Below are 26,289 nucleotides of genomic sequence, written 5' to 3' on the forward strand. Positions count from 1 at the left end.
TTGCTAAAAAAAGACGTGAAAGCGCATATCGCTTTTACTCTCAACAAGCAGCGGGTGCTGTAACGCAGTCAGTTCTTCTTTTACTCTTATGCTGTTTTGTGGATCACAAGGTTTAAAACTACTTATAAACACACACACAAAGTAACTCCACCAGAGTGCCTATTTCGGGTCACTTTTGCCGGTCCAAGCCCGGGTAAAGGAGCAGGGTTGGAATTGTGACATTAAAAAACAATAATTGCTAAAATAAATTTAATTTGTAGTTCTAAATAAATTCTAAATGCATTTAGGACGTTTTTTACTCACTTTATGTCTCTTCCACGATGTTATTTCTCTCTCCAACAACGTAGGTTACAATTACATTAGCATGACCAATTATGCAAATTAGGTGATGACGTCATTTAGCGACTTCTAGCGACTTTTAGGACAACCAATAGCGATTTTCCTTACTGAGGAGTTGGCAACACTGTTTAGATCTCTTATTATCTGTGCACAGAGGTCAGCGGGATCTTCAGGAGCTGTGATGCTATTTTCGGAGGGACTGATTTATCAGTAGCAACTGATTTCATAGCTTTTGATCTCTAACCTGGAACCTAATTAGTTCCAGAGCAGGTTAAGGTCGCAGCATAAGCTACTGTACTGTACTGATACTGATACTGATACTAAAAGGTTTTAGCTTCTTTACACTGGCTTCCTGTCTCCTACAGGATCCAATTTAAACTTTTACTTTTTGTTTTTAAGTCACTTAACGCCCGAGCCCTTTGTCTGAGCTCCTCTCTGTTTATGCTCCAGGAAAAACCACGAGGTCCAGCTCAAAATCAATGCCGTCCATCCCACGGACTACTCTCAAATCTTGTGGTGATAGAGCCTTCTCTGTGGCAGGTCCCAGACTAAATATTAGATCTCCACAAGTAGTGTTCCCATCACACTATCCAGGCGCTTTAAAGCCTCAAAAGAAATACATTCAAAACGAATCAACTGAAATGTTTGAATATGGGGTCCACGGTGATGTTCATGTAACATTTTTCTCTTCAGAGATTTTTGTTTGAAATAAACATTTTTTACGTGAATTTTCAGAATTTTGTTGTTTATTTCGGTGAAAATCTAATATTGTGTTTTGGAAAACCAATATTGTGGAAAAAGTGCTCAGTTATTGTGAGGGTCCCCTAAAGCCCATCTGATGGAGACTTGGACTCTTTAGCTGTCGTAGACGTTAGAAGCACATTTTGGAGCGAGAGCCTTCGTAGATTACTCTTGTTTTTCCAGCACAGCCTACACGCTCACTGAAGTATTCAGTACTCAGTATTTATCTTTCTGTCTTTCGTGTTGAAGTCCACCCCCTTAACCCTCAACAACAAACTGGGCTTGTGTTGACTTGTTCCTCTTATCGCTGTGTTTTCCATGGCAGCACAGAGCTGTGAACACTGGTGGAAACTAGATTCACTACATTTACTGTTTTGCCTTCAGCCTCTTCTCAGTTACTGTTGGAAGACTTTGCAGAAAAGTGCACTTGGTTGTTGACATGATAAGAGACTGGAACAGCTGGAAAAACAAACTCTTCAGACTTACTCCCCCAGACAAACACTTGTCAAAAAAGGGCCTAAGCTGAAGTGTTGATACCAGTTCTCTTTAATTCCACAATGTTGTTTCTTTGCCACTTCAGGGAAGACAAACATGTTGTAGACACTGGACTTCTACATTTTTTATGATGCAAGTGTTAGAAAGCAGGAGCCCTTTTCCCAGTTCTTTGCTGTTTTGTGGTGGAGTGTGCGCAGGAGGTTTATCAGAAAGGCAGTAAAGTCAGTACAAGGGTACATCTGGTAAAAAACAACAGTAGAGCTAAAATAAAATCCTGGAGATACTTCTCTATGTGGCCAAACAGATGGTAACCTCTGGGCCTGAAACAGGAAGCTAATGCAGTTCTTCAGGCCCACAAATGTCCACTTGAGGCTGGCTTCCAGTGTGAGTCAGTAATTATAGACTCACATGTTAAAACAGCCAACTTTACAGCAGAAATAAATATGTTTGCAGTCTGATACAAATACATTGATGGAAGTGTTTGGCCTGTATGGTTAGATCCGCTGTATTTGGATGCATTAAGGCTTAAAGTTAAAGGTGTGACTGCTTTAACAGACATCTATGCAGAGTCCGGCGTCTGCAGGCTGCAAGGTTTCACATCCACTCATTTAATTCACTGAACTGGACCCTTTTTGATATTTATTTTACACATTTTGTAGTATTTTTTATCGATTTTTACGTATTAGCCACCTAGCTTAATTGTTTCTGATGATAAAGAGCCTACAATGTACTTCATACCTTCCTTGCCTTTAAATATATTATGTATGTCTATTTCACACTTTGCCGTGACATCGGGTTGCATATTCCTGTGCACCTCTGGACATCCAACATGGCTGCTGCCTTTAAATTTGAGCCTGGACGCTCCTCTTCCTCACACAGATCTTTTACACTGTGGGCTCTGCGGTTTCAAACCCCTAACTTCCTCATCACACTGGGTCAATCTTCTGGACAGACGTCACTGGTAATGATTTGAAGAGCACAAAGCATCTGGTACAACTGGGCTATTAACTGGTTTTTAACTTAAACAATCACTTTTTAAATTGTGTTTTCTTTAATAAAGAAACATTTCCATTACACTGTAATGAATGAACAATCCAAACATAATGACTGTTTAGTTGAAACACACTGAAAGCTCCGTCAACATCAGCGGCTTGTGTCTGATCCCTGTTGCTGCTGTGCTCGTCTGTGGAGTCCACTGTTGACACCTCACCGTGACTCTTACAGGCAGGGAGGGACCAGCAGTTGTTTGAGTTTTACATCGCATCTCCCGCCTCTTCCAGTTTTATTTTCATTTATTTTTTATTCCTATTTCTGGGAAAATTCTTGGTAAATCTATTGTCAGCTGACTGATGATTTGTCAGCATCACTGAACTCCCTGTACGATTGCCTGAGAGAGGTTAAAGATTGGCTGTCAGAAAACTCTCTCGTTTTAAATGAGAAAAAAACTGAAGTTATGATGTTCGACAGCCATATTCCTCGAGACCAGCTTGTTGCCCTGCTGGGGCCCCGAGCTAACTCTCTCTCTGATTCTATGCATAACCTGGGTGTCTATTTGGATAGCTCCTTTAAGCTCAATAAGCAAGTATCATCTGTAGTTAAATCTGTTTTTTCAACTGCGCCAGATTTCTAAAGCTAAGAAATCCACACAGGGACCTGGAAAAACATGCTTTTGTGACCTCCAGGTTACATTACTGTAATTCTCTCTACTGTGGTCTCCAAGCCTTCTCTCTTCGAAGGCTGAAACTCGTTCAGAAAGCTGCGGCTCGCCTTCTTACCGGCACTAGAAAATTTGACCCTATTACTCCGGCTCTTGTTGATCTACACTGGTTACCAATCAAATATCGCATTGAGTTTAAAATCTTGCTCCTCACTTTTAAAATCCTGAATAACATTGCACCCAGCTACCTCACTGACCTCCTCAATTTGTACACTCCTTGTCGTGCATTAAGATCATCAGGTCAGTTACTCCTGGCCCAACCTGAGTTTAGACTGAAGACCAGAGGTGACCCTTTGCTTCAGCTGCACCGACCTTTGGAAGCCTCCCAGCTTCTGTTCGAGCCTTGGACTCTATCCAGTCCTTTAAATCAAGATTAAAAGCATATCTATTTGACTTGGCTTTCCCGACTAGTTAATACCCAAATTTTGTATTTATCTAACTCTCCTGGTCTGTTAGTGCCTCTATCCTGTCTGTGCTTGTGCCCGATTTGTACCCTGCTATTGACTTATGTTGACTCTCCATATTACTGTGAAGCACTTTGGTGTGCCTTCGGCTTTTAAATGTGCTATATAAATAAAATTGTATTGTATTGTAAAAAGATTTTTACGAAACGACTGGAACTACGCAGGATGTCAATGTGTGCTGGCACATTTTTTTCCCATGCCAACACAATTTTCCCCTTTACGGCTCCTTAGATCAAACTCCTTTTGACTTTTGTCTTCCTCAAAATGAAAGCAAAGGAGATCATCACGGCGACACAAGTGCTGCGAAGGACGGGGCACTCAGCAGCGGGGCTGAAAGCTGTCCAGATGTCCGTGAGAAGACAACCTTAAAGGGAGTTATGCCAAATCAAATCTGATATGTTTCTGAATCTTACAGGGCATTTTGAGTTTTGTTATAATTCAGCACAATGCTACTTTTAATTCAATTTGCATAATCTTCGCCTCTTAGTTTAATTTGTTGGAGTTATAATTGTCTAATTAGCACTGAACTGATGATCGTGTCCTTCCTTTTCCAGGTATTTGGTCATAAATCAAAATATAGAGCAAACTGTTAACCTGCAAGAGAAAAGGTCACAGAATCGTTTATTATAAATCGTTCTCTTGGATACATGAATGTCAGCATCAAATGTCTCAGCGATCCATCCAATTACTGTCACGACATTAAGCTAATCCCTCTGCTTCAGGCTCCGTCTTTCTCACTTTTAGTGACATTTATAGCATGTGTTGTGTACCGAGAAGCCGTGCTGTCATTGGACCGTCTGCTCTGTTGATCTGAGTGTAGTCAGCACTTCACTAGAACCTTACTGCTGGCAGGTATAAGTGCCATCTAAATTATTTAAAGCCTTATTGATAGCTAACGTTGTTTCCCGGTAACAAAAGGTCTATTATTACCCTGCAGGGACCGAGCGAAATATGAAAAATCCTTTGTGAAACATCAAAACTGCTTGTCTGACAGTAGAAGAGAACCTTTCTTATTCTTGTCAGCCTCGTGTTTTGGAAACGTTTTGTTATGAAGATGATCTGCAGCTCTGGCAGACGTCGTTAACACTTCTCTGGTTGTAAAATCGAAGCGAGAATTTAGGGTGAAAAATAATCGTTTAATCTGCTTTTTCATCACAGCTGCTGGTGCGGGTCATTTATGGAGGAGCTCTCGGAGGTTAGTGAGGTGGGTGGGTTAGTGGCCATTCATCACTTTTCAACATGCCGGATTATTTATCTGAATGGTCACATGATATCATTTGTGACCTAAAAACCAAAGTCATTTCTAGACGCCTAAACATAGACAACTAGTTTAATCCCTGCATTTAACCAATGAGTGAAAGTAAAATAGAAAAAAAAGCAAAAACAAAAACGTCTCATAGGAGCAGCTTTACAGTTTCCTGGCCAACAAACCTCCAAGTGAATACCACCGCCACCCTTCCAGACCCGTTCTCTAAAATGGGAACGTTGCCCTGTGCAACTAATAATACAGCTGCAAATGCATCAAAGCACTGCTGACAAACCAGCATTATACATGATGGACAAGAAGACACTGATTCTAAAAACTGGATGATCACCATGATCACTTTTCTGCTTCTTTGGAGTAGTAATATATTAAAACTACTGCTTTTTTAAAGTAAAGCGCTATACAAATACACGCCATTTACCACTTACCATTTAATGCATCACTTTGCCTTTTATACACAGTAGAAAACCACTTACTACACTTCTCACTGCATTGATGTGTACAATCCTACATCTGTTCATCTGTGCTTTAGTGAATGCAAAGTTCTGGTTGCTGGGTTGGAGTCAGTGTTCACAGTGTTAGCGTCACTAGAGATTTTGGAGTCTTCTTTATGTTTGGATATTTATAAAGGCCAGCATGTTGCTTTGTTCTTGTAGTGCTGTTAAATCTTGTACACAGCAGTAGATTGTTGATTCCAGACTGAGCAGTTTTGCTCTTTACCGTCACATTATTGTGTTTTCAGTGTTTTTGCACGTAAACGTGACGAGACGATGTCTTTGCATTCAGACCAGGGTTTTAATAGTTTTGCAATTTTCATTAGTTTTTATTTTTATTTAGTTTTGACTTCAGATTTTCAATTTTATATCAGTTTTAATTAGTTTTTACCAACTGTTTGCTAGTTTAGTTTAGTTTTTATTTTTTTGAAAATCCTTAGTTTCAGTTTAGTTTTGATTAGTTTCAGTTATAGTTTTAGTTGTGTTTGCAATAATTAAGTGTAACAAAATCCCAGTTTCATCATATGAGTCATTCTGCTCATCCTTGGGTATGTTGCTATTCCAGCTACCATACTGCACCCTGGACAGGTCGCCTGTCTGTCGCAGGGCTAACACGCAGAGACAGACAACTCACATTCCCACCTATGGGTTCTTTAAATAAATAAATAAAGGCAGATGAACAACCATTGATACCAGGCAACTATAAAATGTATATCTTGGCCCCAATGAGACTATTAACTCTTGCAGCACCGGGTGTTCGTAATTTTGGTTCAAGTGAATTGATAAAGTTTTTGAAGGTAATTGACTCACACAGTTGTGTAGATATCCCCGTCCTGTTGTCTCGGGATGCATCACGCTGCCTTGCCTGGGGTTAGCTTCTGTTTTCTGGGGATGAGGGTTGAGTGTGCTCCCTTACCTTCTCAAGGTAAGCTAGGTTAGCCTTCTTGTGTGAGCTTTTCAAGTGCACTTTAAGGTTTGTGGGATTTTTTTCCCTTTAGAAATGTCCCTCATAATTTGTCTGTTTCCACTACAAGACACTTGCTTTATCCAAAACACAGTCATATTCAAAGTAATCCCAAATTGGACTCTGGCGCTTTCTCCCGACTTTTCCTGACATGATTCTGCGCGTGGACGGAGCAGCAACACAGACGACTCGACTAACGTGCTGCCACCTGCTGGCATAATGAGACACAGCAAGAAAAAAATCTGGAAACTAAACTTCATTTTCACCCTTGACTATTGTATGACACGCACACATCAATGAAAACTAAACACATTTTTGCTATAAATTCAGTAAATTTTAGTTAGTTTTGTGAAACCTCATTATAGTTTTAGTTAATTTTTCTTTTTTTGTTTTATTTTTATTTCCGTTAACGAAAATGTTTTTTCACTTCTAGTTTTTGTTACTTCGTTAGTTTTCGTTAGTTTTCGTTAACGATAATAACCTTGGTTCAGACGTCATTCTTGACTCCAGATCGTTTCTATCACATCAAACCTTCAGAGATGAATTTGAAGGTGCATACTCATTCTAACAAAGATGACAACAGGTTTACATTTTTAGGGTTGGGTTTGGGTTTACGTGTGATCACTTTGACTTCACAGGGTTAAAATGAAGCAGGAGACTCTGAATTTAGAATGTGCTGCTTAAATTTGACGCTGCCTTCACCTGGAACCAGCTGCAAAATCACCAGAATCTTAAGCAGCCATTCCACTAAATGTATTTAAGGTTCTGACCAAGCAGCAGTTATTTCAGTTCTGTAAGTGTTCTGCCTGATCATTACGTCTCTGTTTTGGCCCAACACAATAACCTATTCTTACAATAAATGTTGAATTCAGGTTGTTATATTGCACCTCTGAAGCTAAAGTACACAAACAGAGAAAAAACATTATCATTGATAACACAGACTTAGTGTTTGGAGCTGTAGAGCTGTGATTACAGGAACACATCACAATTGATCTTTCTTAAAATATTGAAAATGACTTTGTTTCTTCTGCACGGATGTGCGATATTATTGCTTATAGCAAAGCAGGAAGAAATCCCTCTCAACTGCCGGATAACAAACATAAACAGAGTGCGTCTGTCTAGAGAGAAGTCTTCTTTTGAAATTTGAATAACAACAAATTCCTTTTTTTTTCCAAGAAAAATACCTTTTATTTCATTATAAATCCACATAATTGTATCTATGAAAGCATAAAATCGCATGTCGTTGTGTTTTTTTCTCCTTATTGTGGTCATTAGTTTCGTTATATTCAAAGTAAATCATGGGTATCAAACCATCGAAGACTGTAAGGTGTATGTCGCATACAAACACAGACACTGTCAACGGCAAAGAGGGGCGTCGAGGGGGAGGGAGGAGGGGAGGGGGGGAGGGGACAGGAAGGGACGGCGCGAGTTCTGCCGGCCATTTTTTTTAAAACCACTTGGTATATTTAACCATCACCGAGTGCCGGCGTTTAGTGGTAGGAACAGTTTCGGTCAAGTTCACCAGCGAACTGCAGCGTTAGAGCGTTTTCGCCGTCACGTGTAGAGACGCACGCGTGCTGCCGCAGACGCTGAATCACTTCCCGCTGGTGCTCCGTCCTCAGGACACCGATTTTATTTTTTTTTGTAATATTCCAACACAGAGAGAACCGATCCACAATGGACGCAAACATACCGATTATGTCAACATTTTCTAAGTCATCCACAGCCAGAAGAGTTAGATTGGTAATACTGGAGGATATACAAGTCAGCTGTTCATCAGAGAGAAAAGGGCAGAGACAGAGTGATTAAGAGAAATAGAGCAAGAGAAGGCAGAGGGATGAGATGAAAACATATGAGTAAAGTGCCAGGAGAGTTCACGGTTTCGTTTCTTGACTGTTTGTTATTATCATAGATGCTTCGAGACAAGACGCTGACAATGTGCTCATATTTTCAATCCAAGGCCCAACATGGAGTTTCAAGAGGTGTGTTTCCGGAAGTCTGGGAGTCCTCCCAGTGTTGTAATAGTGCTGTCATAATACTGTTGTAATCCTTTGGCATATGACTATATGCTGGGGAAAGAGAAGAGCGGTGCCACCAACCACTGACCACGAGAACATCCAGGGGAAATGTTGTCCACATACATCTGTTCTGCACATTCTCAGAAACGAAGCGATCACACAAACACCCGTCAGACGATTGTTTACATCCTCGAAAGAAGAAAAAGAGCTTCTGTGAGGGTTTTATCTCGTTCCTCTGATCCAAAGTTTCGAGAACCAGTTCCAGACCTGCATCCAACATGTCCGTCCCAGCGGCGTGGGGTCTTTTGCATATCAGCAGGTTGGGCTTTGAATTCTCTGGCTCCAAAGGTCACATCCTGTGTGGGTCTGGTATGACGTGGTATCAGAGGATAGTGTGTATCAAACCGTCAGGGCTCACAAGAAGGATGTTAACATACAACCCACGAGGCACCTGAAACAGATAAGAGATGGAGAGTGGTTCACAGTCAGTGATCTACATAAAGAAGCTTTAGGTTTGATTTCAGTTTTTTGACTGAAACTTTCTGAGTAAATTAAAAAATAAAGCGATAAATCCACATTAACATCTCTGATGAGTGAATAAAGGGAATTATCTTAAAGTAAGAGGTGATTATTTATCAGTCTTATTACTCACGAAGTTATATTTTCATTTACATCACCAAACTAAAAGGTGTTTTAACTAATCTGTCACAAGTTTTCTGCTTAATTATTACTGCCTGTCTAAGGAGCTTTAAAAGAAAAGCGTCTGGACTTCTTTAAGTTACTTGAAGACGTTTCACCTTCATCCGAGAAGCTTCTTCAGTTCTAAGGTCAAATGGTGGAGAGTCCCAGATTTAAACCTAGTGGGAGTTTCCCCCCAGAGGGACAAAAGGACCCCCTAATGATCCTCTACCTAATCACATGAGCCAAGGTGTGAAGACTTGTGCAGGTCACAATCAGGTTTCGGGTCAGCTCATTGTGAAACCTGGCCCCACCCTATCATATGGTTTCCTGAGGTCAGGATGTGAGTGGGCGTTAAGGCGTCTGGGAAGGATCTCAAAACCACCGCCTCTGTTCAAAGATGGTCATTCACAGTGGACATAAATGGCTTAAATCTGGGACTCCCCACCATTTGACCTTAGAACTGAAGAAGCCTCTCGGATGAGAGGTGAAACGTCTTCAAGTAACTTAAAGAAGTCCAGACGCTTTTCTTTCCAAGCTCCTTTGACTACGATGACCTGGATGACTGAGAACCTTCACAGACATATTACTGCCTTTGTTTTTACCCCGAGTCAGTGACTCATTCTCCCACTTAAATGTTGTTATATTTAATATTTATTGTTTTAAATAATACATCAATAGTACATCTGTACATCTATATACTTTGTATGTGTGTCTGTGTGTAAATAGTCTGAGTAACCACTGTTGGCTGTGCTGTTGGCTGTGTTGACCAGAGTCTTTAATCTTAAGAGTCTCCCAGATTTACGGCACAAGGTCTCCATACGTGTCGGGTTTAGAAACACAACTATCTTCACTAAGCCGTTACTTATGGACACCTGTAAAAGATCACTTGTGTCGTTTTTTAATAAAAAAGACTCATTTTTTATCTGCAGGGTCACTGTGATTTTAATGCAAACTGTGAGGTTGTTGTTGGTGGTTTTTAAACCAATGAGTGAAAAGAAGGCGCACAACACAAAGCTCCCGATCAGGACACAAACCAAAGCCTCCTATATGACAAACTTCACCACTATGCATCCCTAATATTGCTGCTGCCAACATGTCAGCTCACAGATGCGAGAAGAAAACCTCGTGCGTACCTTTAATAGACAGCAGCATCTGACAGAAGAGTGCTATTGAAACCCTTGGACGACAGCACGTTGTGTGTATAGTTGCGATTTACTCTCTTACAAACATAGAGCTCAGTAAAATGTAGAAACAGACTGAATAATTAACAATTGCACAGTGTTATATTTCTGTATTTACGTCTTCTTATGAACACTTGTTTTGTGTTTTGCTTCTTGTTTGTCTTTTTGTGGTTTAAGTGAACTTGATTTTCACGAGCTGGCCTCTTGGAGTGGAAGTCTTTATTTTATTTATACACTGCAGCTTTCTTGAATATATGCTTGTTCTTTGTTATTGATCCAACACACTTGAGGCTTCCCAACTTATGGGGAAAAGAAAAAACATGCATATATCCTCTCCTACCTCGTACAAAACACCAAAAAACAACCCACGGTGTGTGCTGCGGGGTTTTTTTGTTTTTCAGTACTGATGACTCAGTGACTGCTTGGCCAGCTTCTGAGATTTCAGGTTTTTAGAAAAGCTTCCCTGCATATACTTTGCTTTGGAAACGATCCCCTTCTCACCCACAAACTCTTTTCTGCTTATATTTGAAATGCAAATACAGGGCATCCCGGCCCCTCTTTAGTCTGGTAAAATAAACAAAGCTTTATTTTGCTACACTGACAAATACTTCCAATCAAGGGAAATTTAATTGTTCTGCTCTGTGTCAGGAACTGCAGTTCCTCTGCTGGCCACTTGAGGCTGGCTACCAGGCTGCAAAAAAGTGGTTGTGTTTAACGGTAGTTTCAGTCCTCAAAACAACTGTATTCAATTCAATTCAGTGTTATTATATATCACCAAATCACCTTGATGTGCTTTATATCGTAAGAGAAGACCCTACAATAATACAGAGAACCGCAGCAATCAAACGACTCCCTGTGAGCAAACGTCTGGCGACAGTGGGGAAGAAAAACTCAGTTTTAACAGGAAGCAGGGCACCAATCTGCTTACTTAATTACTTGCATGTCTTTTATCCTGTTTTCCTTTTCTCCCCCCAACCCGTCGTGGCCCCGCCCCTCCCTGAGCCTAATTCTGCTGGAGGTTTCTTCCTGTTAAAAGGGAGTTTTTCCTTCCCACTGTCACCAAAGTGCTTGCTCAGAGGGGGTCATATGATTGTTGGTTTTTTGTCTGTATGTATTACTGTAGCGTCTATCTTACAATATAAAGCGCCTTGAGGTGACTGTTATTGTATTTGCACTGTATAAATAAAATTGAATTGAACTTGCTGGTTGTAGCGAGTGTTTCTCTCCTGACTCCAAACTAGGGCCTGACAGCTGAAGGCTCTGCCTCGAATCATACTTGAACACGTGAATACTTCAGGAACCACCAGTGAGCCAGCAGTCTGAGAGTGAAGTGTCTAAAAGGGTAAATCTTTTTGCTTTTTAAATTTTCAGGTAATATAACTTACCTGATGTTTGATACGGACAATCCAAGATGTTGTTGCTTTAAGTTTAACCCTTTCTTCAATAACTTACAGTTTACTAGCTTATCTAGCCAGTCTTGGCTGATAATGTCGCACTCCAGCATGGTGTCAGAAATATGATAAATTCTGCCTCCAAAAAGCATCACGCTACAACTTTAATGGTTAAATTCATGAATTGATAGATTAAAAGTGAAAAACCTTTGTATAGTTGCAAGTGAAATGCAGCATCTGATAAATTATAAACCTTGAAGCGCGCTGCAGTCTTTTGTGCAAAGACACTGGGGTTAAATATTTTGGTGGCATCGCTCAGTTAATGGAACAATATGAAAAATATGAAGAATATAAAGAATTATGAAACACTGAATATGAAGATCAGTGCACACTGATTGAGGATGAAGTCATATGTGATGACATAAATTAAAAAACGTGGCCTCTTGTCAGAAACTGTTAATAGGATGGACGAGCAGAAAGCAAAGAGAGGAAGAAGACGAGGAGGAGGGGAGGTGGAGAATGCTTACATAATGAAATAGAAGTCTTACATAATGGAGTGACACCAATCTGCATACTGTGGGGGATCAGGCCATTACATAATGGCCCAATAAAGGACAATAATGTTGTTTACTAAGGCAAGGCGATATTTACAGAGCACTTAGAGGCAGACAGACTCCAGGCCTGCTAATGGCTGCTGACTGCTACACTCTCCCTTCATCTCTTCCTCAGTTAACTCCATTTTCCCCCTCTCTCTATTAAAGCATGCTTAACATGTTTCCAGCCCTCTCTCCCCTCAAGATGTTCTGACAGAGCATCTCTGGTGGTACGATGAGCGGTTACCCTCCAACCTGTGTGCATACGCGAGTGTCTTTGTGTGTGCGCTTGATCTCTCACCTCTCTCACCTCTTCTCCCTCCAGCGCTGTGAAGCTGAATGTAAGTAAATCTGAAAAACACACAACCAACAAAAAGTAACAACAAGATGGGATCAGAGTTCAGATATCAACCCATCGAGAAAGACACGCGGGGAAGCAACTGTCAGGTCACGTCTAAAAGAAACCCAATCCACCTACAGGCACCTGTGAAGCTCACAATTTTCAATATTATCCAGTTTAAGCCGGTTTAGCTGATCAGCAGAAAAAAACAAATAAGAGATATTGGGGTTTTATGGTTTTATGGGGTTTTGCAGCCGAGTGCGAACGGTGGGAATGGCCCGCTCCGGTCAGGGACGAGTTCCTGCCTCCATGGAGGAGTTTAAGTATCTCAGGGTCTTGTTCACGAGTGATGGGAGAAGGGAGATCGACAGACGGATTGGTGCTGCGGCCGCAGTGATGCAGACGCGGTCCGTCGTGGTGAAGAGAGCTGAGTGTAAAAGCGAAGCTCTCAATTTACCGGTCGATGTGCGTCCCAACCCTCACCTATGGTCACGACCCGTGAGTCGTGACTGAAAGAACGAGATGGCTGGTACAAGCGGCGGAAATGAGCTTCATCCAAAAGGGTGGCTGGCCTCTCCCTTAGAGATAGGGCGAGTCATCCGGGAGGGGCTCAGAGTAGAACCGCTGCTCCTCCACATCGAAAGGAGCCAGCTGAGGTGGTTCAGGCAAGTCCCACCGGGAGGAGGCACCCGGGCAGACCCCGGACACACTGGATAGATTATATCTCTCACCTTGGGGGAGGGGCCGGGGAGAGGGAGGTCTGGGCTTCTCAGTTTAGGCTGCTGCCAATGCGACCCGGCCCCGGGTAAGTGGAAGAAGCTGGGAGGATGGATAATCTTAATTAGCTGCAACACCTTCGATCGGTCAATGAGTGGGGCAGTTTGTATTGTTCAGCATGATTCCTACCTCAGTATAACCACCAGCAGGGTGGATGAGGAGGCAGGTGTGGTTGCATCATAAACCCACAGACTGTGAGACTTGCTCCTTATAAGCCCACTGCAGTCTGTCCCTCAGTTGTGAAATTAACACGAGGGTTACTTGTTTTTTGATTATTATGAATTACATTTAACACAAAACGTTTTCTTAAACTTCTTGGATTTGTAACATTCAAATGAGGTGTTTACTGACCAAAAATATTTGGAAGGCCTTCAGTGATTAAATGACCCATCCACCATCCTACTTGCATTTTGACATCCCGACAAAACATTCATGGGAGAGTGGAAAGATCGACTCTCAATTGAAAGCATCATTATCGCTTCTACAAATCCATCAATCCCTGCATCCATAACTCACAACCAACAGAAAAATGATGACCGTGATCATACTAGTTTCCCAGATCGAGTAATCAATAAAGTCATTCTTGCTCACACAAGTTCGCCCCCCACCACCACCACCACCACCTCTCCCACATCACGAGCTCTTACTTTCTCTCCATCTTCTCCTGTCTCGGGGCTCAGTGACTCATCTCCACTTCTCTCTGTTTGGTTGGTCGTTTTGCTTCATTTCTCTTTTTTGCCTCCTCATCTGTCTCACGGACTAAATATACTAAGACCATAATCCTCCCTTCTGTCTCTCTCTATCTATCTTTGGGCTGCTCTCTCCTTCACGATATATAAGCCCACTGTTGACAGCGTCGCTTTCTACTTCCTTGCCACATTTACGCAGGTCTTTTCAGATGGAGATTAACAAATAACGTTTGTTTTATTTTTTTGTCAAAGGGTTTATGCAGCCATTGGCAATGTTATGCTGCAAATTATATTTCAAAGGCCTCCCTGTAAAAATAGATATCAAGAAACAGCAGAGCCTCAGTTGGGACTTCACTGCTTTCTCTTAACGGGCTCTCGCACAATTATTCAGTTTAAGCAGCTCTGTATAAAAGCAATGGAACAAAAAGGGAAATAACTTATCTTTTAACAGTTATGGTAAATACATAATTGTCATTATTATTATTATTCTACGGTTTTAAGGAAGCTAATATAGCTATCATTTTAAAGAACATTACATTTAAAGAATGACCGCTTTCTAAACTACCTCATTTCATGTGCGGCTTTGCTGTAGAATGACAGATTACATGCTGCGGTCATTCCTTCAAATAGTACCTTGGTGTATAGCACAGGTATAGCGCAGGTATAGCGCAGGTATAGCGCAGGTATAGCGCAGTTATAGCGCAGGTATAGCTCAGGTATAGCGCAGGTATAGCTCAGGTATAGCGCAGGTATAGCGCAGGTATAGCGCAGGTATAGCTCAGGTATAGCGCAGGTATAGCGCAGGTATAGCGCAGGTATAGCTCAGGTATAGCGCAGGTATAGCGCAGGTATAGCGCAGGTATAGCGCAGGTATAGCTCAGGTATAGCGCAGGTATAGCACATCTAGCTGATCTGTGACTAATGCCACTGACGTGTTTCTTCACTTGATGTTTCATACTTTATACTTTAAGGGTCTTTGTCTTGAAGTATTGCACACATCGAGGTAAATGTTGTTGTAATTTGGTAATATATAAATCTACCTGAATTAAATTGTATTGATAATTATTTTAAATACCAACGTCTGATGTCCATACATGTCATTAGTATCGTGCTCTGGTGATAAATTCACATAAATTTCATACTCACAAACCATTTCCAAATAGAACCCGACCGTGCCAGCAATTCTCTTCATAACTTCTTTGTCACTTACATTTGCCACCTCCCTGTCATTCACAGCTTCCTAATGTCCTGCAATGTACATATTATCAAGACAAAACCAAGCTCGAATATAATAGAGCCATAAGAAACAGATGATGTCTGGAATCACCAGGACTTCACCAAGAGTTGGCATGCCATCACCAAGCATAACAGGCCACTAGAGTATTTAACAGTAGAATGGGAGGCAGAGCCTTCAGTTTTCAGGCCTGTCTCATGGATTCAGGAGACAGACACTATCTCTACTTTTAAGATTAGGCTTCAAACTTTCCTTTTTGCTAAAGCATATAGTTAGGGCTGGGGGATTCCCATGATGCATTGAGTTTTTCCTTTCCAGTCACCTTTCTCACTCACTATGTATTAACAGACCTCTCTGCATTGAATCATATCTGTTATTAACCTCTGTCTCTCTTCCACAGCATGTCTTTTATCCTGTCTTCCTTCTCTCACCCCAACCAATCACAGCAGATGGCCCCGCCCCTCCCTGAGCCTGGTTCTGCTGGAGGTTTCTTCCTGTTAAAAGGGAGTTTTTCCTTCCCACTGTCGCCAAAGTGCTGCTCATAGGGGGTCATATGATTGTTGGGTTTTTCTCTGTATGTATTATTGTACGATCTACTGTGCAATATAAAGCGCCTTGAGGCGACTGTTGTTGTGATTTGGCGCTGTGTAAATAAAATTGAATTGAATTGAATAGTTAGTCAGTGAATTGGTCACTGAAGGGATGAGCTTTCTCTAACTGGACCAAGGTTGCTCTGAGTAAAAGTCATGACAAAGTTTTACCTTTCCAAAAACAAGCCGAAAAGAAAAACTCTGTGGGCAGATCTCCAACAACATCTTCTAACCAATAACAGAAACTCACCTAGCACCATAAGTGAAACATGGAGGTGGTAGTATCATGCTTCACAGATGCTTATCTACAAGAGGTACATGAGTCGGAGGGAAGAATCATTTTGCAAAATACAGACTGAAGAAAACAGAGTTTGATACTTAATCTCTGTACAGCACAGTAGCTAAGTGGTTAGCAAAATGGTCCTGGGTTTAAAATAGGGCCCTTGCATGTGGAGCAGGCAGGGTTTACTCAAAGTTAATTCTCCTCTCATTGGGTCCTTGAAGAAGGCATGGGTTTACATCTGGCCTGGGTCAATAAAGGATATCTACACTTATCTGAGTTTATCACACAGCAGAAAAGAAAACACTGGCACAGCTTTGGAGAAAGTCTCCGCTCATCCTCGGGTGGCCCCAGGCTTATATCTCACAGAGCGTCAGTGGAGAGACCTGAACATGGCAGCTCTGTCTGGCAGCTGTTTACCTTGTAGACTTGGTGCTTATAGCAATTACAGAATCATGAATGAGAAACACAATAAGGTGTGCAGAATTGGAGTAATTTCTATTGTGTGAATGTGTGTGTGAATGGGTGAATGACTGAATGTAGTGTAAAGCGCTTTGGAGTCCTTAGAGACTAAGTAAAGTGCTATACAAGTGCAGGCCATTTACCATTTCTATTGTATACTAGTCTAAGGAGCTTTATTTATGCTGTAAACTGGTATTTGCTTACTGCTTTTGGTGGATGGAGGTGCTTATCCAGTTCCTGTGAACTCCCCACGATGAGCACCTACTTATAAACGACACAGAATCGTGACCGTCTTAGTGGATTCACTCTGAAATCGTTGTCTTCCCCTGCAGCAGCCCTCAGCAGCAGGAGCTGTTTGTGCTGGGAAGCGTGTGCGCGAGTGTGAATGCATGAATGTGAATGACAGCATCCTTCTGTTTTCCCTAGATACATGAGGGTAAAAATAAAAGCAGACGGATCGAAATCACTGTGCGGCGTGACCACTAGGTGTCACTAAGACTCTGCTGGCCTCAGCGAAGGCTCCACTGCGGCTGAAGTTTAGTCACTGTGCCATCGTGCTGCTTAAGTGCCAGGCTCGGATAATAAAAGCACACTGAATGATGCCCTGGTGCCTCGTGGCTTTACAGAACACCCTGCGATGATATCTGCCGGCGTCTGCCTGCCTCTCTCTGTCTATTTGAGGTAATCATGTGCTGGGATGGTGGGATTGCATTGGAGAGGCAGCAGGCCTGAATTACTGTGTGCATTTCTGTTCAGCGTGGGCAGTTCTAGAGCTTGGTGTATGTCCACTTTTGTGCAGTGCAAGCTTCATTTCTCTGAAAGGTCAACTTTGCTGAAAGGACATTTTTGTCTTAGCATTTATCTACTCCCCTCGTCGCTACTTGTTGGCTACATGCAGCGATGCTCCAATGATGGCACTGCATATAGCCATCCTGGTGCTTGTATAATCGGGTTCTCTATCCCTGCTACACACTCAGTTTTACATAGCATCTTACCTCAAAGTACACCTGAGCAGCCACAACATTAAAACCCACCAGAGAAGTCCGTAGTATTTATGATCTCAGTATGATATCCAGGTAATCTTCAGTTCTGGGATTCAGGTGGATTTATTTCGACAGATATCACTTACCCAAACCTTGACTAAGCACTAGCCTCCTCAAAGCAACCAGCGCCCAACATCACGCTACAAATCCTGCTCAGGAAAAGCTCGTAGAAAACAACCTCCAAACTCCCTCGATACCAGTCTGATAGATCCTCTATCATAGACTGGTATGCACAGAAAAGCCCTGAACAGCCCTTAAGAACCCAGAAGACCCAAACAATGCCTCACACACCACAGTATAAACACAGAAAACCACAACCATCTTGAAAAGGCATTTTTATTGTGTAATGATCTCTGTGCAGACACGTTCATAAAAGCCCAACCCCACGGCTCGCTGTAAGAAGTAACCTGGCTGCCTGCAGGTCCACCTTTGCATGTGTCCTGTATCAGGATCAGTATAACAGAAACAGACTTTTCTTTTCTGGATGAGAAAGAAGTGGGGAGGTTTGATTAAGCTTTCTACACTTGAGCTATAGGGGAAAAACATGATCCGATTTTATCTGTCAGAAATATATTTCAGTGATCGTTTGCAACCTAATTATTAGTTAGCATGCTAATATGAGCAGCCACAGTGAGAGCAGGTTAACTGTTATTCTAAAGATTGTTTAGGAGGCACAGGATCTGCGAGGTATTGACAAACAGATGGTCCTGATATTGTTTGATCAAAGCATGAAATGTTCATAGTACCATAAACTGATCTCGTGCACCGTAGTGTGGATGAGATTATACGTTTCCAGTTTTGTGATCACATTCAGCTTCCATAGTGTAGCAGTCAGCGGAAAGTTATTGGTTTGTGTCACGCCGGACGCACCGGACACAAATCCCCTTCAGGTTTGTGTCAGGAAGGGCATCTCCTGTAAAACTCTGCCAAACTGAAAGTGAATGGTGGCACTTACAACAGCCAACAGTAGATTTTGTTATCGTAATCATCCCATTAACAATAATCTTTTGCTGGACAATAGAAATGGACATAACTGGTTCCTAATCTGAGGATTGTTTTACACAAAAAGTGAGTCACACAGTTAATATCATTCGTAGACAGGCAGACAGATGTTAGTCCCAAAATTTAACCTCCTAGGACCTGCCGTCCATATATGTGGACATCACATTTTGGGTTATTTAGACCAAAATACTCAATTTTGCTCGACATGGGTCTGATATCCACTTACGGGGACATTATACTGCTACTGTTCTATCAAGATTTTAAATGAATATCCTCATTTGTGGCTCTGATTTTTCTTAAAAACAAAAATAAGGTAAAAAAAAAAATCTGGTAATTCTTTGTTTTTACATTCATCAGGCCCCAATATGCCCAAATATCAAAGAGAAATTAAAATTCATGTTGTGGAAGAGTTCGGGTCTTAGGAGGTTAAGCCAATCCATCCAGATGTTTGTATGAGTGAAAGGGAATCACGTGCAACATCTGGACTAAACCTTTTCATGTAAAGATTTGCTGTGTGTTTGTAAAGCTTTGTTTGGCCACGTGCATGTTTAACAGGTAAGATACTGATGGCTCTTCAGGGAGCAGTGACTCAGGCTGACCAGCAGTTCGTTTGGTTTGGAGAGGAAGCAGCTGTGTTGAGATTACCTCTGTGTGGTTTCTGTTGTGTGAATGCATGTGGTACATATTGGACCTACAACAAATGGCCAAAGGGTCAGTGGGGAACGCTGAGATTGCTTCCATTAGGAAAGAAATGAGCGTTTCGTTGTGTGTACGGACAAGTGCGTGTGCAGAATGTGAGTTTTTAGATGAGAGGTATATTATTACAGGGAGGATATGATGAATGAAGAGAGAAAAGATAACAGGGAGAACAGGAAGGGAGGACGGAGCAAAAGGAGAGGATATTCAGAGGGAGAGGGGGGAGAGATGACAAAGCGTTCCCAAATAAAGGTCATGATTGCCAGATAAAAGAGGGAGGAAAGAACAACTCATAAGTGTAAAAATAGAGGTTAGAAGACGTGAGAGAGAAAAGAGGGGAGGCGGGAAAATAAGCACAAGGATTCCTGGACAATGATCGTATAAAATCTCAGCCAAAAGCATCTGTTTGTCTTTGATCAGAGGGGCAAAGGTGTAAAGGCTGATGGGGTTTTCACAAAGGATGCAGCGAGTTCTGAGCTCGCCACCATGTTCACTGATTTTAAAATCTTCAGCGGGCGCAGAGTTGAAATACTCAGAAAAACTCTTCTCATAATTAGCATACCTAAGAAGCTTTGCATTGATCTGCAGCTGCTGGAAAGAACACACAACAAATCTAAAGTGTGTTTACACACAGCGACCTGACACGTCTACCCGGATGCAAAACTGTGCAGTCATTACAAATGCAAACTTGTATCCTACGACTGACTCTATCCACACTTACCATCAGCTTTTCTTCCTTTGTGCTTCCCTGCAGGATGCATGCCTCATTTCTATTGGCTGTGACGGACTTCCTGAGCTGTGTGCTTACGCTCCACAGTGACGAACCATGTTTGAACCACATAATGCATGGGAACAAATGAGTTTCAGAGGGCAGGAGCACCATTGTTACATGCTGTGTGAAAGCCCCTTCAGCCCTGCAGTGTTGCATTATGGGTCTGTAGCACTAACGCTGCCAATCTACAGTCTGATTATAGTATGTCTGTTGGAGTGAGTCAGCCGTAAATGAATTTCAGAAGGCAAATTGAAACCATTAAAGCTTCTGACTGCTCAGGTTTAAACACAGACGAAGATGAGGAGTTTGCTTATAATTTGGGATATTACGCTGCGTTTCCTTTTATCCATATATGCTCATTCTGTTTGGTTTCATCCTGATGTAATACTGAATCTGCTCAATTTAACCACCACTGAAGTGTAGCCATGTAAGCAGCGTAAAGGAAAGAGAACTACTGATGAGGAAACTCGTATCAATGACCTGAAACGTAGACTACCTGACATTTAAAACACTGCACGTTCCACAGTTACAACAGTTGCTGCTCTTTCTACTGAACAAGAAGACTTCTAACAAGTTTGCAGCCAAATCTTAAAAGCAGAAGTGTGTGTCTCCTGAGCACAAATAGGGAGAGGGACATAACTGAAGGCTCTGTCTCCCATTCTACTTTCCCACACTCACTCAGGAAATCACAAGGAAGCCTACACTTGACCCATGTCTGAAGCATTAAAATACAGCCAGTGCTTTGAAAATACTGCAGAACTCCAACCTCCAAGAATGGACTTGGGACCAGAAACACGGTCGATATGCAATCGCTTAACAAGCAGACCATTACAATCAACACTAAAGGAAATCATCTTTAATGGTCTACAGGAAGTAAAACCAACCCACATGAACTCACTGCATGCTACGTTGCATTTAATATTAAAGGATGAGTTCCTGCCCCAAGTGGAGGAGTTCAAGTATCTCAGGGTCTTGTTCGCGAGTGATGGGAGAAGGGATCCGGAGATCGACAGACGGCTTGGGGCTGCAGCTGCAGTAATGCAGACGCTGCACCGGTCCGTCGTGGTGAAGAGGGAGCTGAGTGTAAAAGCGAAGCTCTCAATTTACCGTTCGATCTACGTCCCTACCCTCACCTATGGCCACGAGCTGTGGGTAGTGACCGAAAGAACGAGATCGCGGATACAAGCGCGGAAATGAGCTTCCTCCGAAGGGTGGCTGGCCTCTCCCTTAGAGATAGGGTGAGAAGTTCGGCCATCGGGAGGGGCTCAGAGTAGAGCCGCTGCTGCTCCACATCGAAAGGAGCCAGCTGAGGTGGTTCGGGCATCTGACAAGGATGCCTCCTGGGCGCCTCCTGGGTGAGGTGTTCCAGGCATGTCCCACCGGGAGGAGGCCCCGGGGCAGACCCAGGACACGCTGGAGAGATTATATCTCTCGGCTGGCCTGGGAACGCCTTGGTGTTCCCCCGGATAAGCTGGAGGAGGTGGCTGTGGAGAGGGAGGTCTGGGCCTCTCTGGTTAGGCTGCTGCCCCCGCGACCCGGCCTCGCATAAAGCGGATGAAGATGGATGGATGGATGGCAATGGCGGCAAAGAAACCCGAGATTGGAAACGAGACAACACGTTAAAGAGCTCATCTCATTTTTTTCCTGTAATTTTCGTTATGAAATATTATCAGAGAGAGACAGAAATATAAAGGTCTCCGACCACAGTGGCACCGATGACTTCTTCTGCTTTTTTTGGTTTAACAGCGAATGAAGATGCCCACACCTGAGTGTTAGTGTCACGCTCCATCCCTTGAACTCCACACGATCAATCTTTCAATTCATACAGAGATGAACAGAAAAGAAAAAGCTAATAAATTGTGTGAAGAGGAGAGAATCCCTGAGAGCTTTGAAGGATACGTCGAGATAGGGCATACGTCTCAATTTGGGAGTGAAATTGGTAGCAGAGAAGAGCTATAGTGAAGGATAGCGCGCAAACAGAGCGACCTTGATCTCAGAAATGAAAGGAGCAGAGAAGAGATCGGAAGCATCAAAACAAAGCAACTCATTAAAATCAGACAAATAACGATGGAGCAGCGAGAGGAGGGACGCGGAGGAGGAGACAAAACTGTCTGCATTGGGAGGGACAGGCAACAGGAAGTGAAAGAGACAATGTGTTAGTCCGAGGAGCAGAGACAGCGAGTAATAAAGCTTCAAATAGTTTCTTTTCACTGTCAAATAAACGACAAAAATAGCTTCAGTCAGAATGCTTCTCAAAAGGAAGAAATCAGCTGAGGTTACAGGATCACCGCAAAATAATGAAGGATGTTAGTAGTGAGTGAGAATGTATTTTAAGGTACCTTTTGTTTAAAGTCTTCCTAAATGAACTAATAAAAGCAATAACTGCTAAGAACTTATGTTAAAAAATTAGCTTAATACACATTTGAGCATTCTAAGTCTGCTGAATAAGTAGGCAGCATGATGGTGCAGAGTTTAGCACTGCTGCCTCACACAGAGAAGCCTTTGTGGAGGATTTGTTGTCCCTGTGCTCGGTGGCTTCCCCCCCTGACTGCTTTAGTTCCCTCCCACAGCCAGAGGCATGAATGTTTAGTGAACTGTTTGCTGAGCCGACTGTAGGTGAAGCTCTAGGTGGTCAGATCAGAAGCGCTAAAGGTTACTGTTGCATTAATGTACATAATTGCCAGCAGAGGTACACAGCTGGCCTCTATGAGCTTCAGGGTGCAAACACTCGCCCACTGTCGACAGTCAACCTTAGAAATTATTGACTTAGTCACAAGTGGCTGTACCTGTGCAGGTAAAATAAGGTACAGTGTGATTGTATGGGTCACAACAGTTTCTGAATGTTAATTTAGAGCAACATGTTCTGAGAAGCGAAGCTGAAGTGATTGCATGAGTCATGTCACTCAGCTGTGAGAACAACCTGTCGCTCATCTAAGAACACGCAGGAGGTCATTAAAAATAATGACATAAAAACGTAAAAATACTTCAGGCACCAGCAGCTGCGCTCTCCTGCGCTACCTCAGCTACCTCCTCTCCTGTCGTATGAGATCACATTCTCCTTCCTGAGGAGACTAATTAACTCTGAATTGAAGAGATTAGCTCATTCTGGAGAAAAATAATCCCCAATTATTTACTCGGGGCTTAAAGCACGTAAAATGTTTAAGTATTAAAAACTCTGTAGCTTGTGTCTGAGCAAAATTTCTGCTCATCTTCAGTTTTTTGCACATTCAAAACTAAAAACAGTTCAGCTATGGCTCTGACAAGATTTTGCAAATGTTTCTCCCAAAGACAGAAAAGAATCACAAAAAAGAATTAAAAAAGAAATAAAAGACATTTTAAATGGACTAATCTAGTGATGTGCATCACCCGGTCACGTCTTTTTACTTTGAGCCTTATGAATGAGCCGGTGTAGCAATGCATCAGTGAGATGCTCACGCTCTAATAAGCAGACTGATAGCAGCAGGTGCATGTTATCAGTTCACAGTGTTATTGTGATAACGCTGAAGAAAATATAAAAAAAATGTCACAACGCTGATATCATATGAAGTTAGTTGAGGTGCTGAAACTTTGTGCAGGTCTGCAGCACCATCGTCCGACTGCAGCATCCCACTGAGCCGGCGCTCTTGTGCGTATTTCATCCATATGAGTGACTGCTCATTAAAGTGCATTTTTTATTGGAAGAGCTCAGTGTTCAGTCATGCAAGCTAAATGAACCTTGTCCGCAAGGTTTATTAAAGCAACTTACAGCCTGTCCTCTCCATCACTTTCTCTCCCAGCACCCGCCTGCCATACATTTCAATTTCAAACAAACTTGAAATGAAACTCCTTCTTCCCTCATCTCCCTGGCAGCACCATATTTAACTGAATTCTTTTCTTACCGGGGCAGCAAAAACCAGAGAAATACTTTGCAGCAGAGCGCCTAACAAAGGCAGGTGAACTGGACCAGTTGTGACCACACAGCCAAATATGTAACAAGGTACGGTGGTTAGCACTGTGACCTCACTGAAACAAGGTCCTGGGTTTGAATCACCAGCTGGCAGAGTCTGTGGGCCTTTCTCAATATGCGTACTTGTGCGTACTTGCGTTCTCGTGTACTCGTGATACGTCATCAGTCGGAGACCAAGTACTGTTCCAATTCGAAGTACGCATCAAGCCGAGAACGCGAAAAAGTCCCGGATGTGTTCTCGCTCCGCCCGTTTTATCGAGCATGCATCGGTGGTGACTTGTGTGGACTTGGTACATCTAAATATCCCAGAATGCATTTCGTCCAAAACTCAAACGCGGCAATGGCGGACGAGTGGGGCTAAAAACCTTTAAATATTACTCTTTCTGGGTCACAAAATAAACTTTTAAGTTCTTTTCAAGCGATAATGTAGCTGTGTAAACTTCGAATATCTGCTCGATTTATCAAGATGTCATATATTTCCAAAGAGCTCCGACGTTTTCGGAGATGTCTGTGACCCGCCAGCTCCATAGCAGACAGCGAGGTCGAGGATTATTACAGCCGGCGAGAACAGCGGACTCCCGGCACGTCGTTTTCAACCCCCCCGCGGTCTTTTCGCTACTCAGGTTAAACAAACCTCAGTAGCTGTCTATTGTATTGAGTGTCCACTAAAATAAAAATTAAAGCGTTCTAACATCTCACCTGCTTGTTTTTATTAAGGTATGTACACGTATGTACATGTACACTATTTTTATTAATAGAGATTTCACTACTGAGGTTAAACATGATATATAAGTCACTTAGATCACTTCTAAATGTTAATGTTTGGTTTATTTCAGTGTTTTATTTGTTCCTGAGTAAACCGGTTTGGCTGTGATTAAAGTTAAGCTTCATAACATATTACTCACAGTTAAATTAAGAGGGGACGGCAGTAAAAACTCCGGACCTGTGACATCATCAAGTACGCTGGTGTTCCAATTGTACAAATCGCGAGTCCGTACTCACGTTCTCGGCGAGTACGTACTCACCGAGAACGCGAGTACGTAGTCGCGTACTTGAGAATTGAGAAAGGGCCTCTGTGTTCCTGCTGCGCTTCCTGTTTGTTCAGTATTGGGTTGTTGGGTGATTGGTTAGTCTAGACTGGCTGTGAATGGTTGTCTGCACTCTGACCTGTCTGGGGTGCACCTCACCTCTTACCCTATGGAAGCTATGATTGGCTCCACCCGCCTATGACCTTAAATTGGCTAATCAAGAAGGAAAAGAGCTGGAAAAAACATGCTGAAACAGATGCTGAAAGGCCGAGTGCCAGTGAAGTTAATGTTAGCACTGATGATTCTCAGGATCCTCAGATAACACTAGCACGATTAAGGTTAAGCAACAGTCTAAAGATGAGTTTCAGTCTAACTGGTTCAGACTGTGATGGTGAAATGAGCTGCTGGATTTGTAAAACCTTCTGAGCTGAGTCTCTGACAGAGGACAGAGGAAGAACAGAGGAGACCGAAGCCTAATAAGTTACAATTTAATTACAGTTAAAAGGAAAAAAAGCACACAATCTGAGGTAAGTGCGATGTAAACTCACAAATACAATTCAGAAACTGCCTCAATGGGAGTTATTATTGGCTGGAGTAACAACAAGTAATTTGGTTCTATTTGCCTGATTCAGTTCAACAGAACCAAGTCATGTTATTATTATCTGGATATGAGCAGCGTGTGAGAAATCAAATGTATGTTTAGACTGAATGTCAGATGTTAAATGAGCAGAAATGAACTTTCACAGGTTGACTTTAATGCTCTTTTGTATGTGACTAATTCAAATACTCACCAATGACAGGAGCTGCTCCTCGGCTTAAAGTGGAGCTTGGCTCCAGGCACCAGCAACAAATTAAAAAAGAGGGGGAGGGAGGTGGAGTATCGGTTTGGGCTTAGAGATTGGTTGGCTGTGGGTTGGACTGTTTCTCGTGTGTTATTGGGAAATGTCATCGTCGTGGGCGGGATTTAAGTCCACTACAGTCGTCCCTCGAAGAGAAGCTCCTCCCATCCCATCTGTCGACGATGACGGTTGGGAGTTTCTATTAATGCCTCCACCTGGAAAAAAGATGGAGTCAGATTATCGAACGAC

General features: G+C 42.4%; 1 protein-coding gene across 2 annotated transcripts in view; it reads right to left on the reverse strand.

The window, feature by feature from the left end:
- LOC146503262 (leucine-rich repeat and fibronectin type III domain-containing protein 1-like protein) overlaps positions 1–26,289 on the reverse strand; it is a 359,063-nt gene continuing 332,774 nt past the window's right edge. For both annotated transcript variants that reach the window (XM_085130612.1, XM_085130613.1), the window contains one exon: positions 1–26,255. In XM_085130612.1, coding sequence (XP_084986738.1) covers positions 26,134–26,255 — 122 coding nt within the window. In that variant the 3' untranslated portion in view covers positions 1–26,133. The remainder of the gene's footprint in view (positions 26,256–26,289) is intronic.

Source organism: Neolamprologus multifasciatus, chromosome 14 (genome assembly GCF_963576455.1).
Source record: "Neolamprologus multifasciatus chromosome 14, fNeoMul1.2, whole genome shotgun sequence".
Classification (NCBI taxonomy): domain Eukaryota; kingdom Metazoa; phylum Chordata; class Actinopteri; order Cichliformes; family Cichlidae; genus Neolamprologus; species Neolamprologus multifasciatus.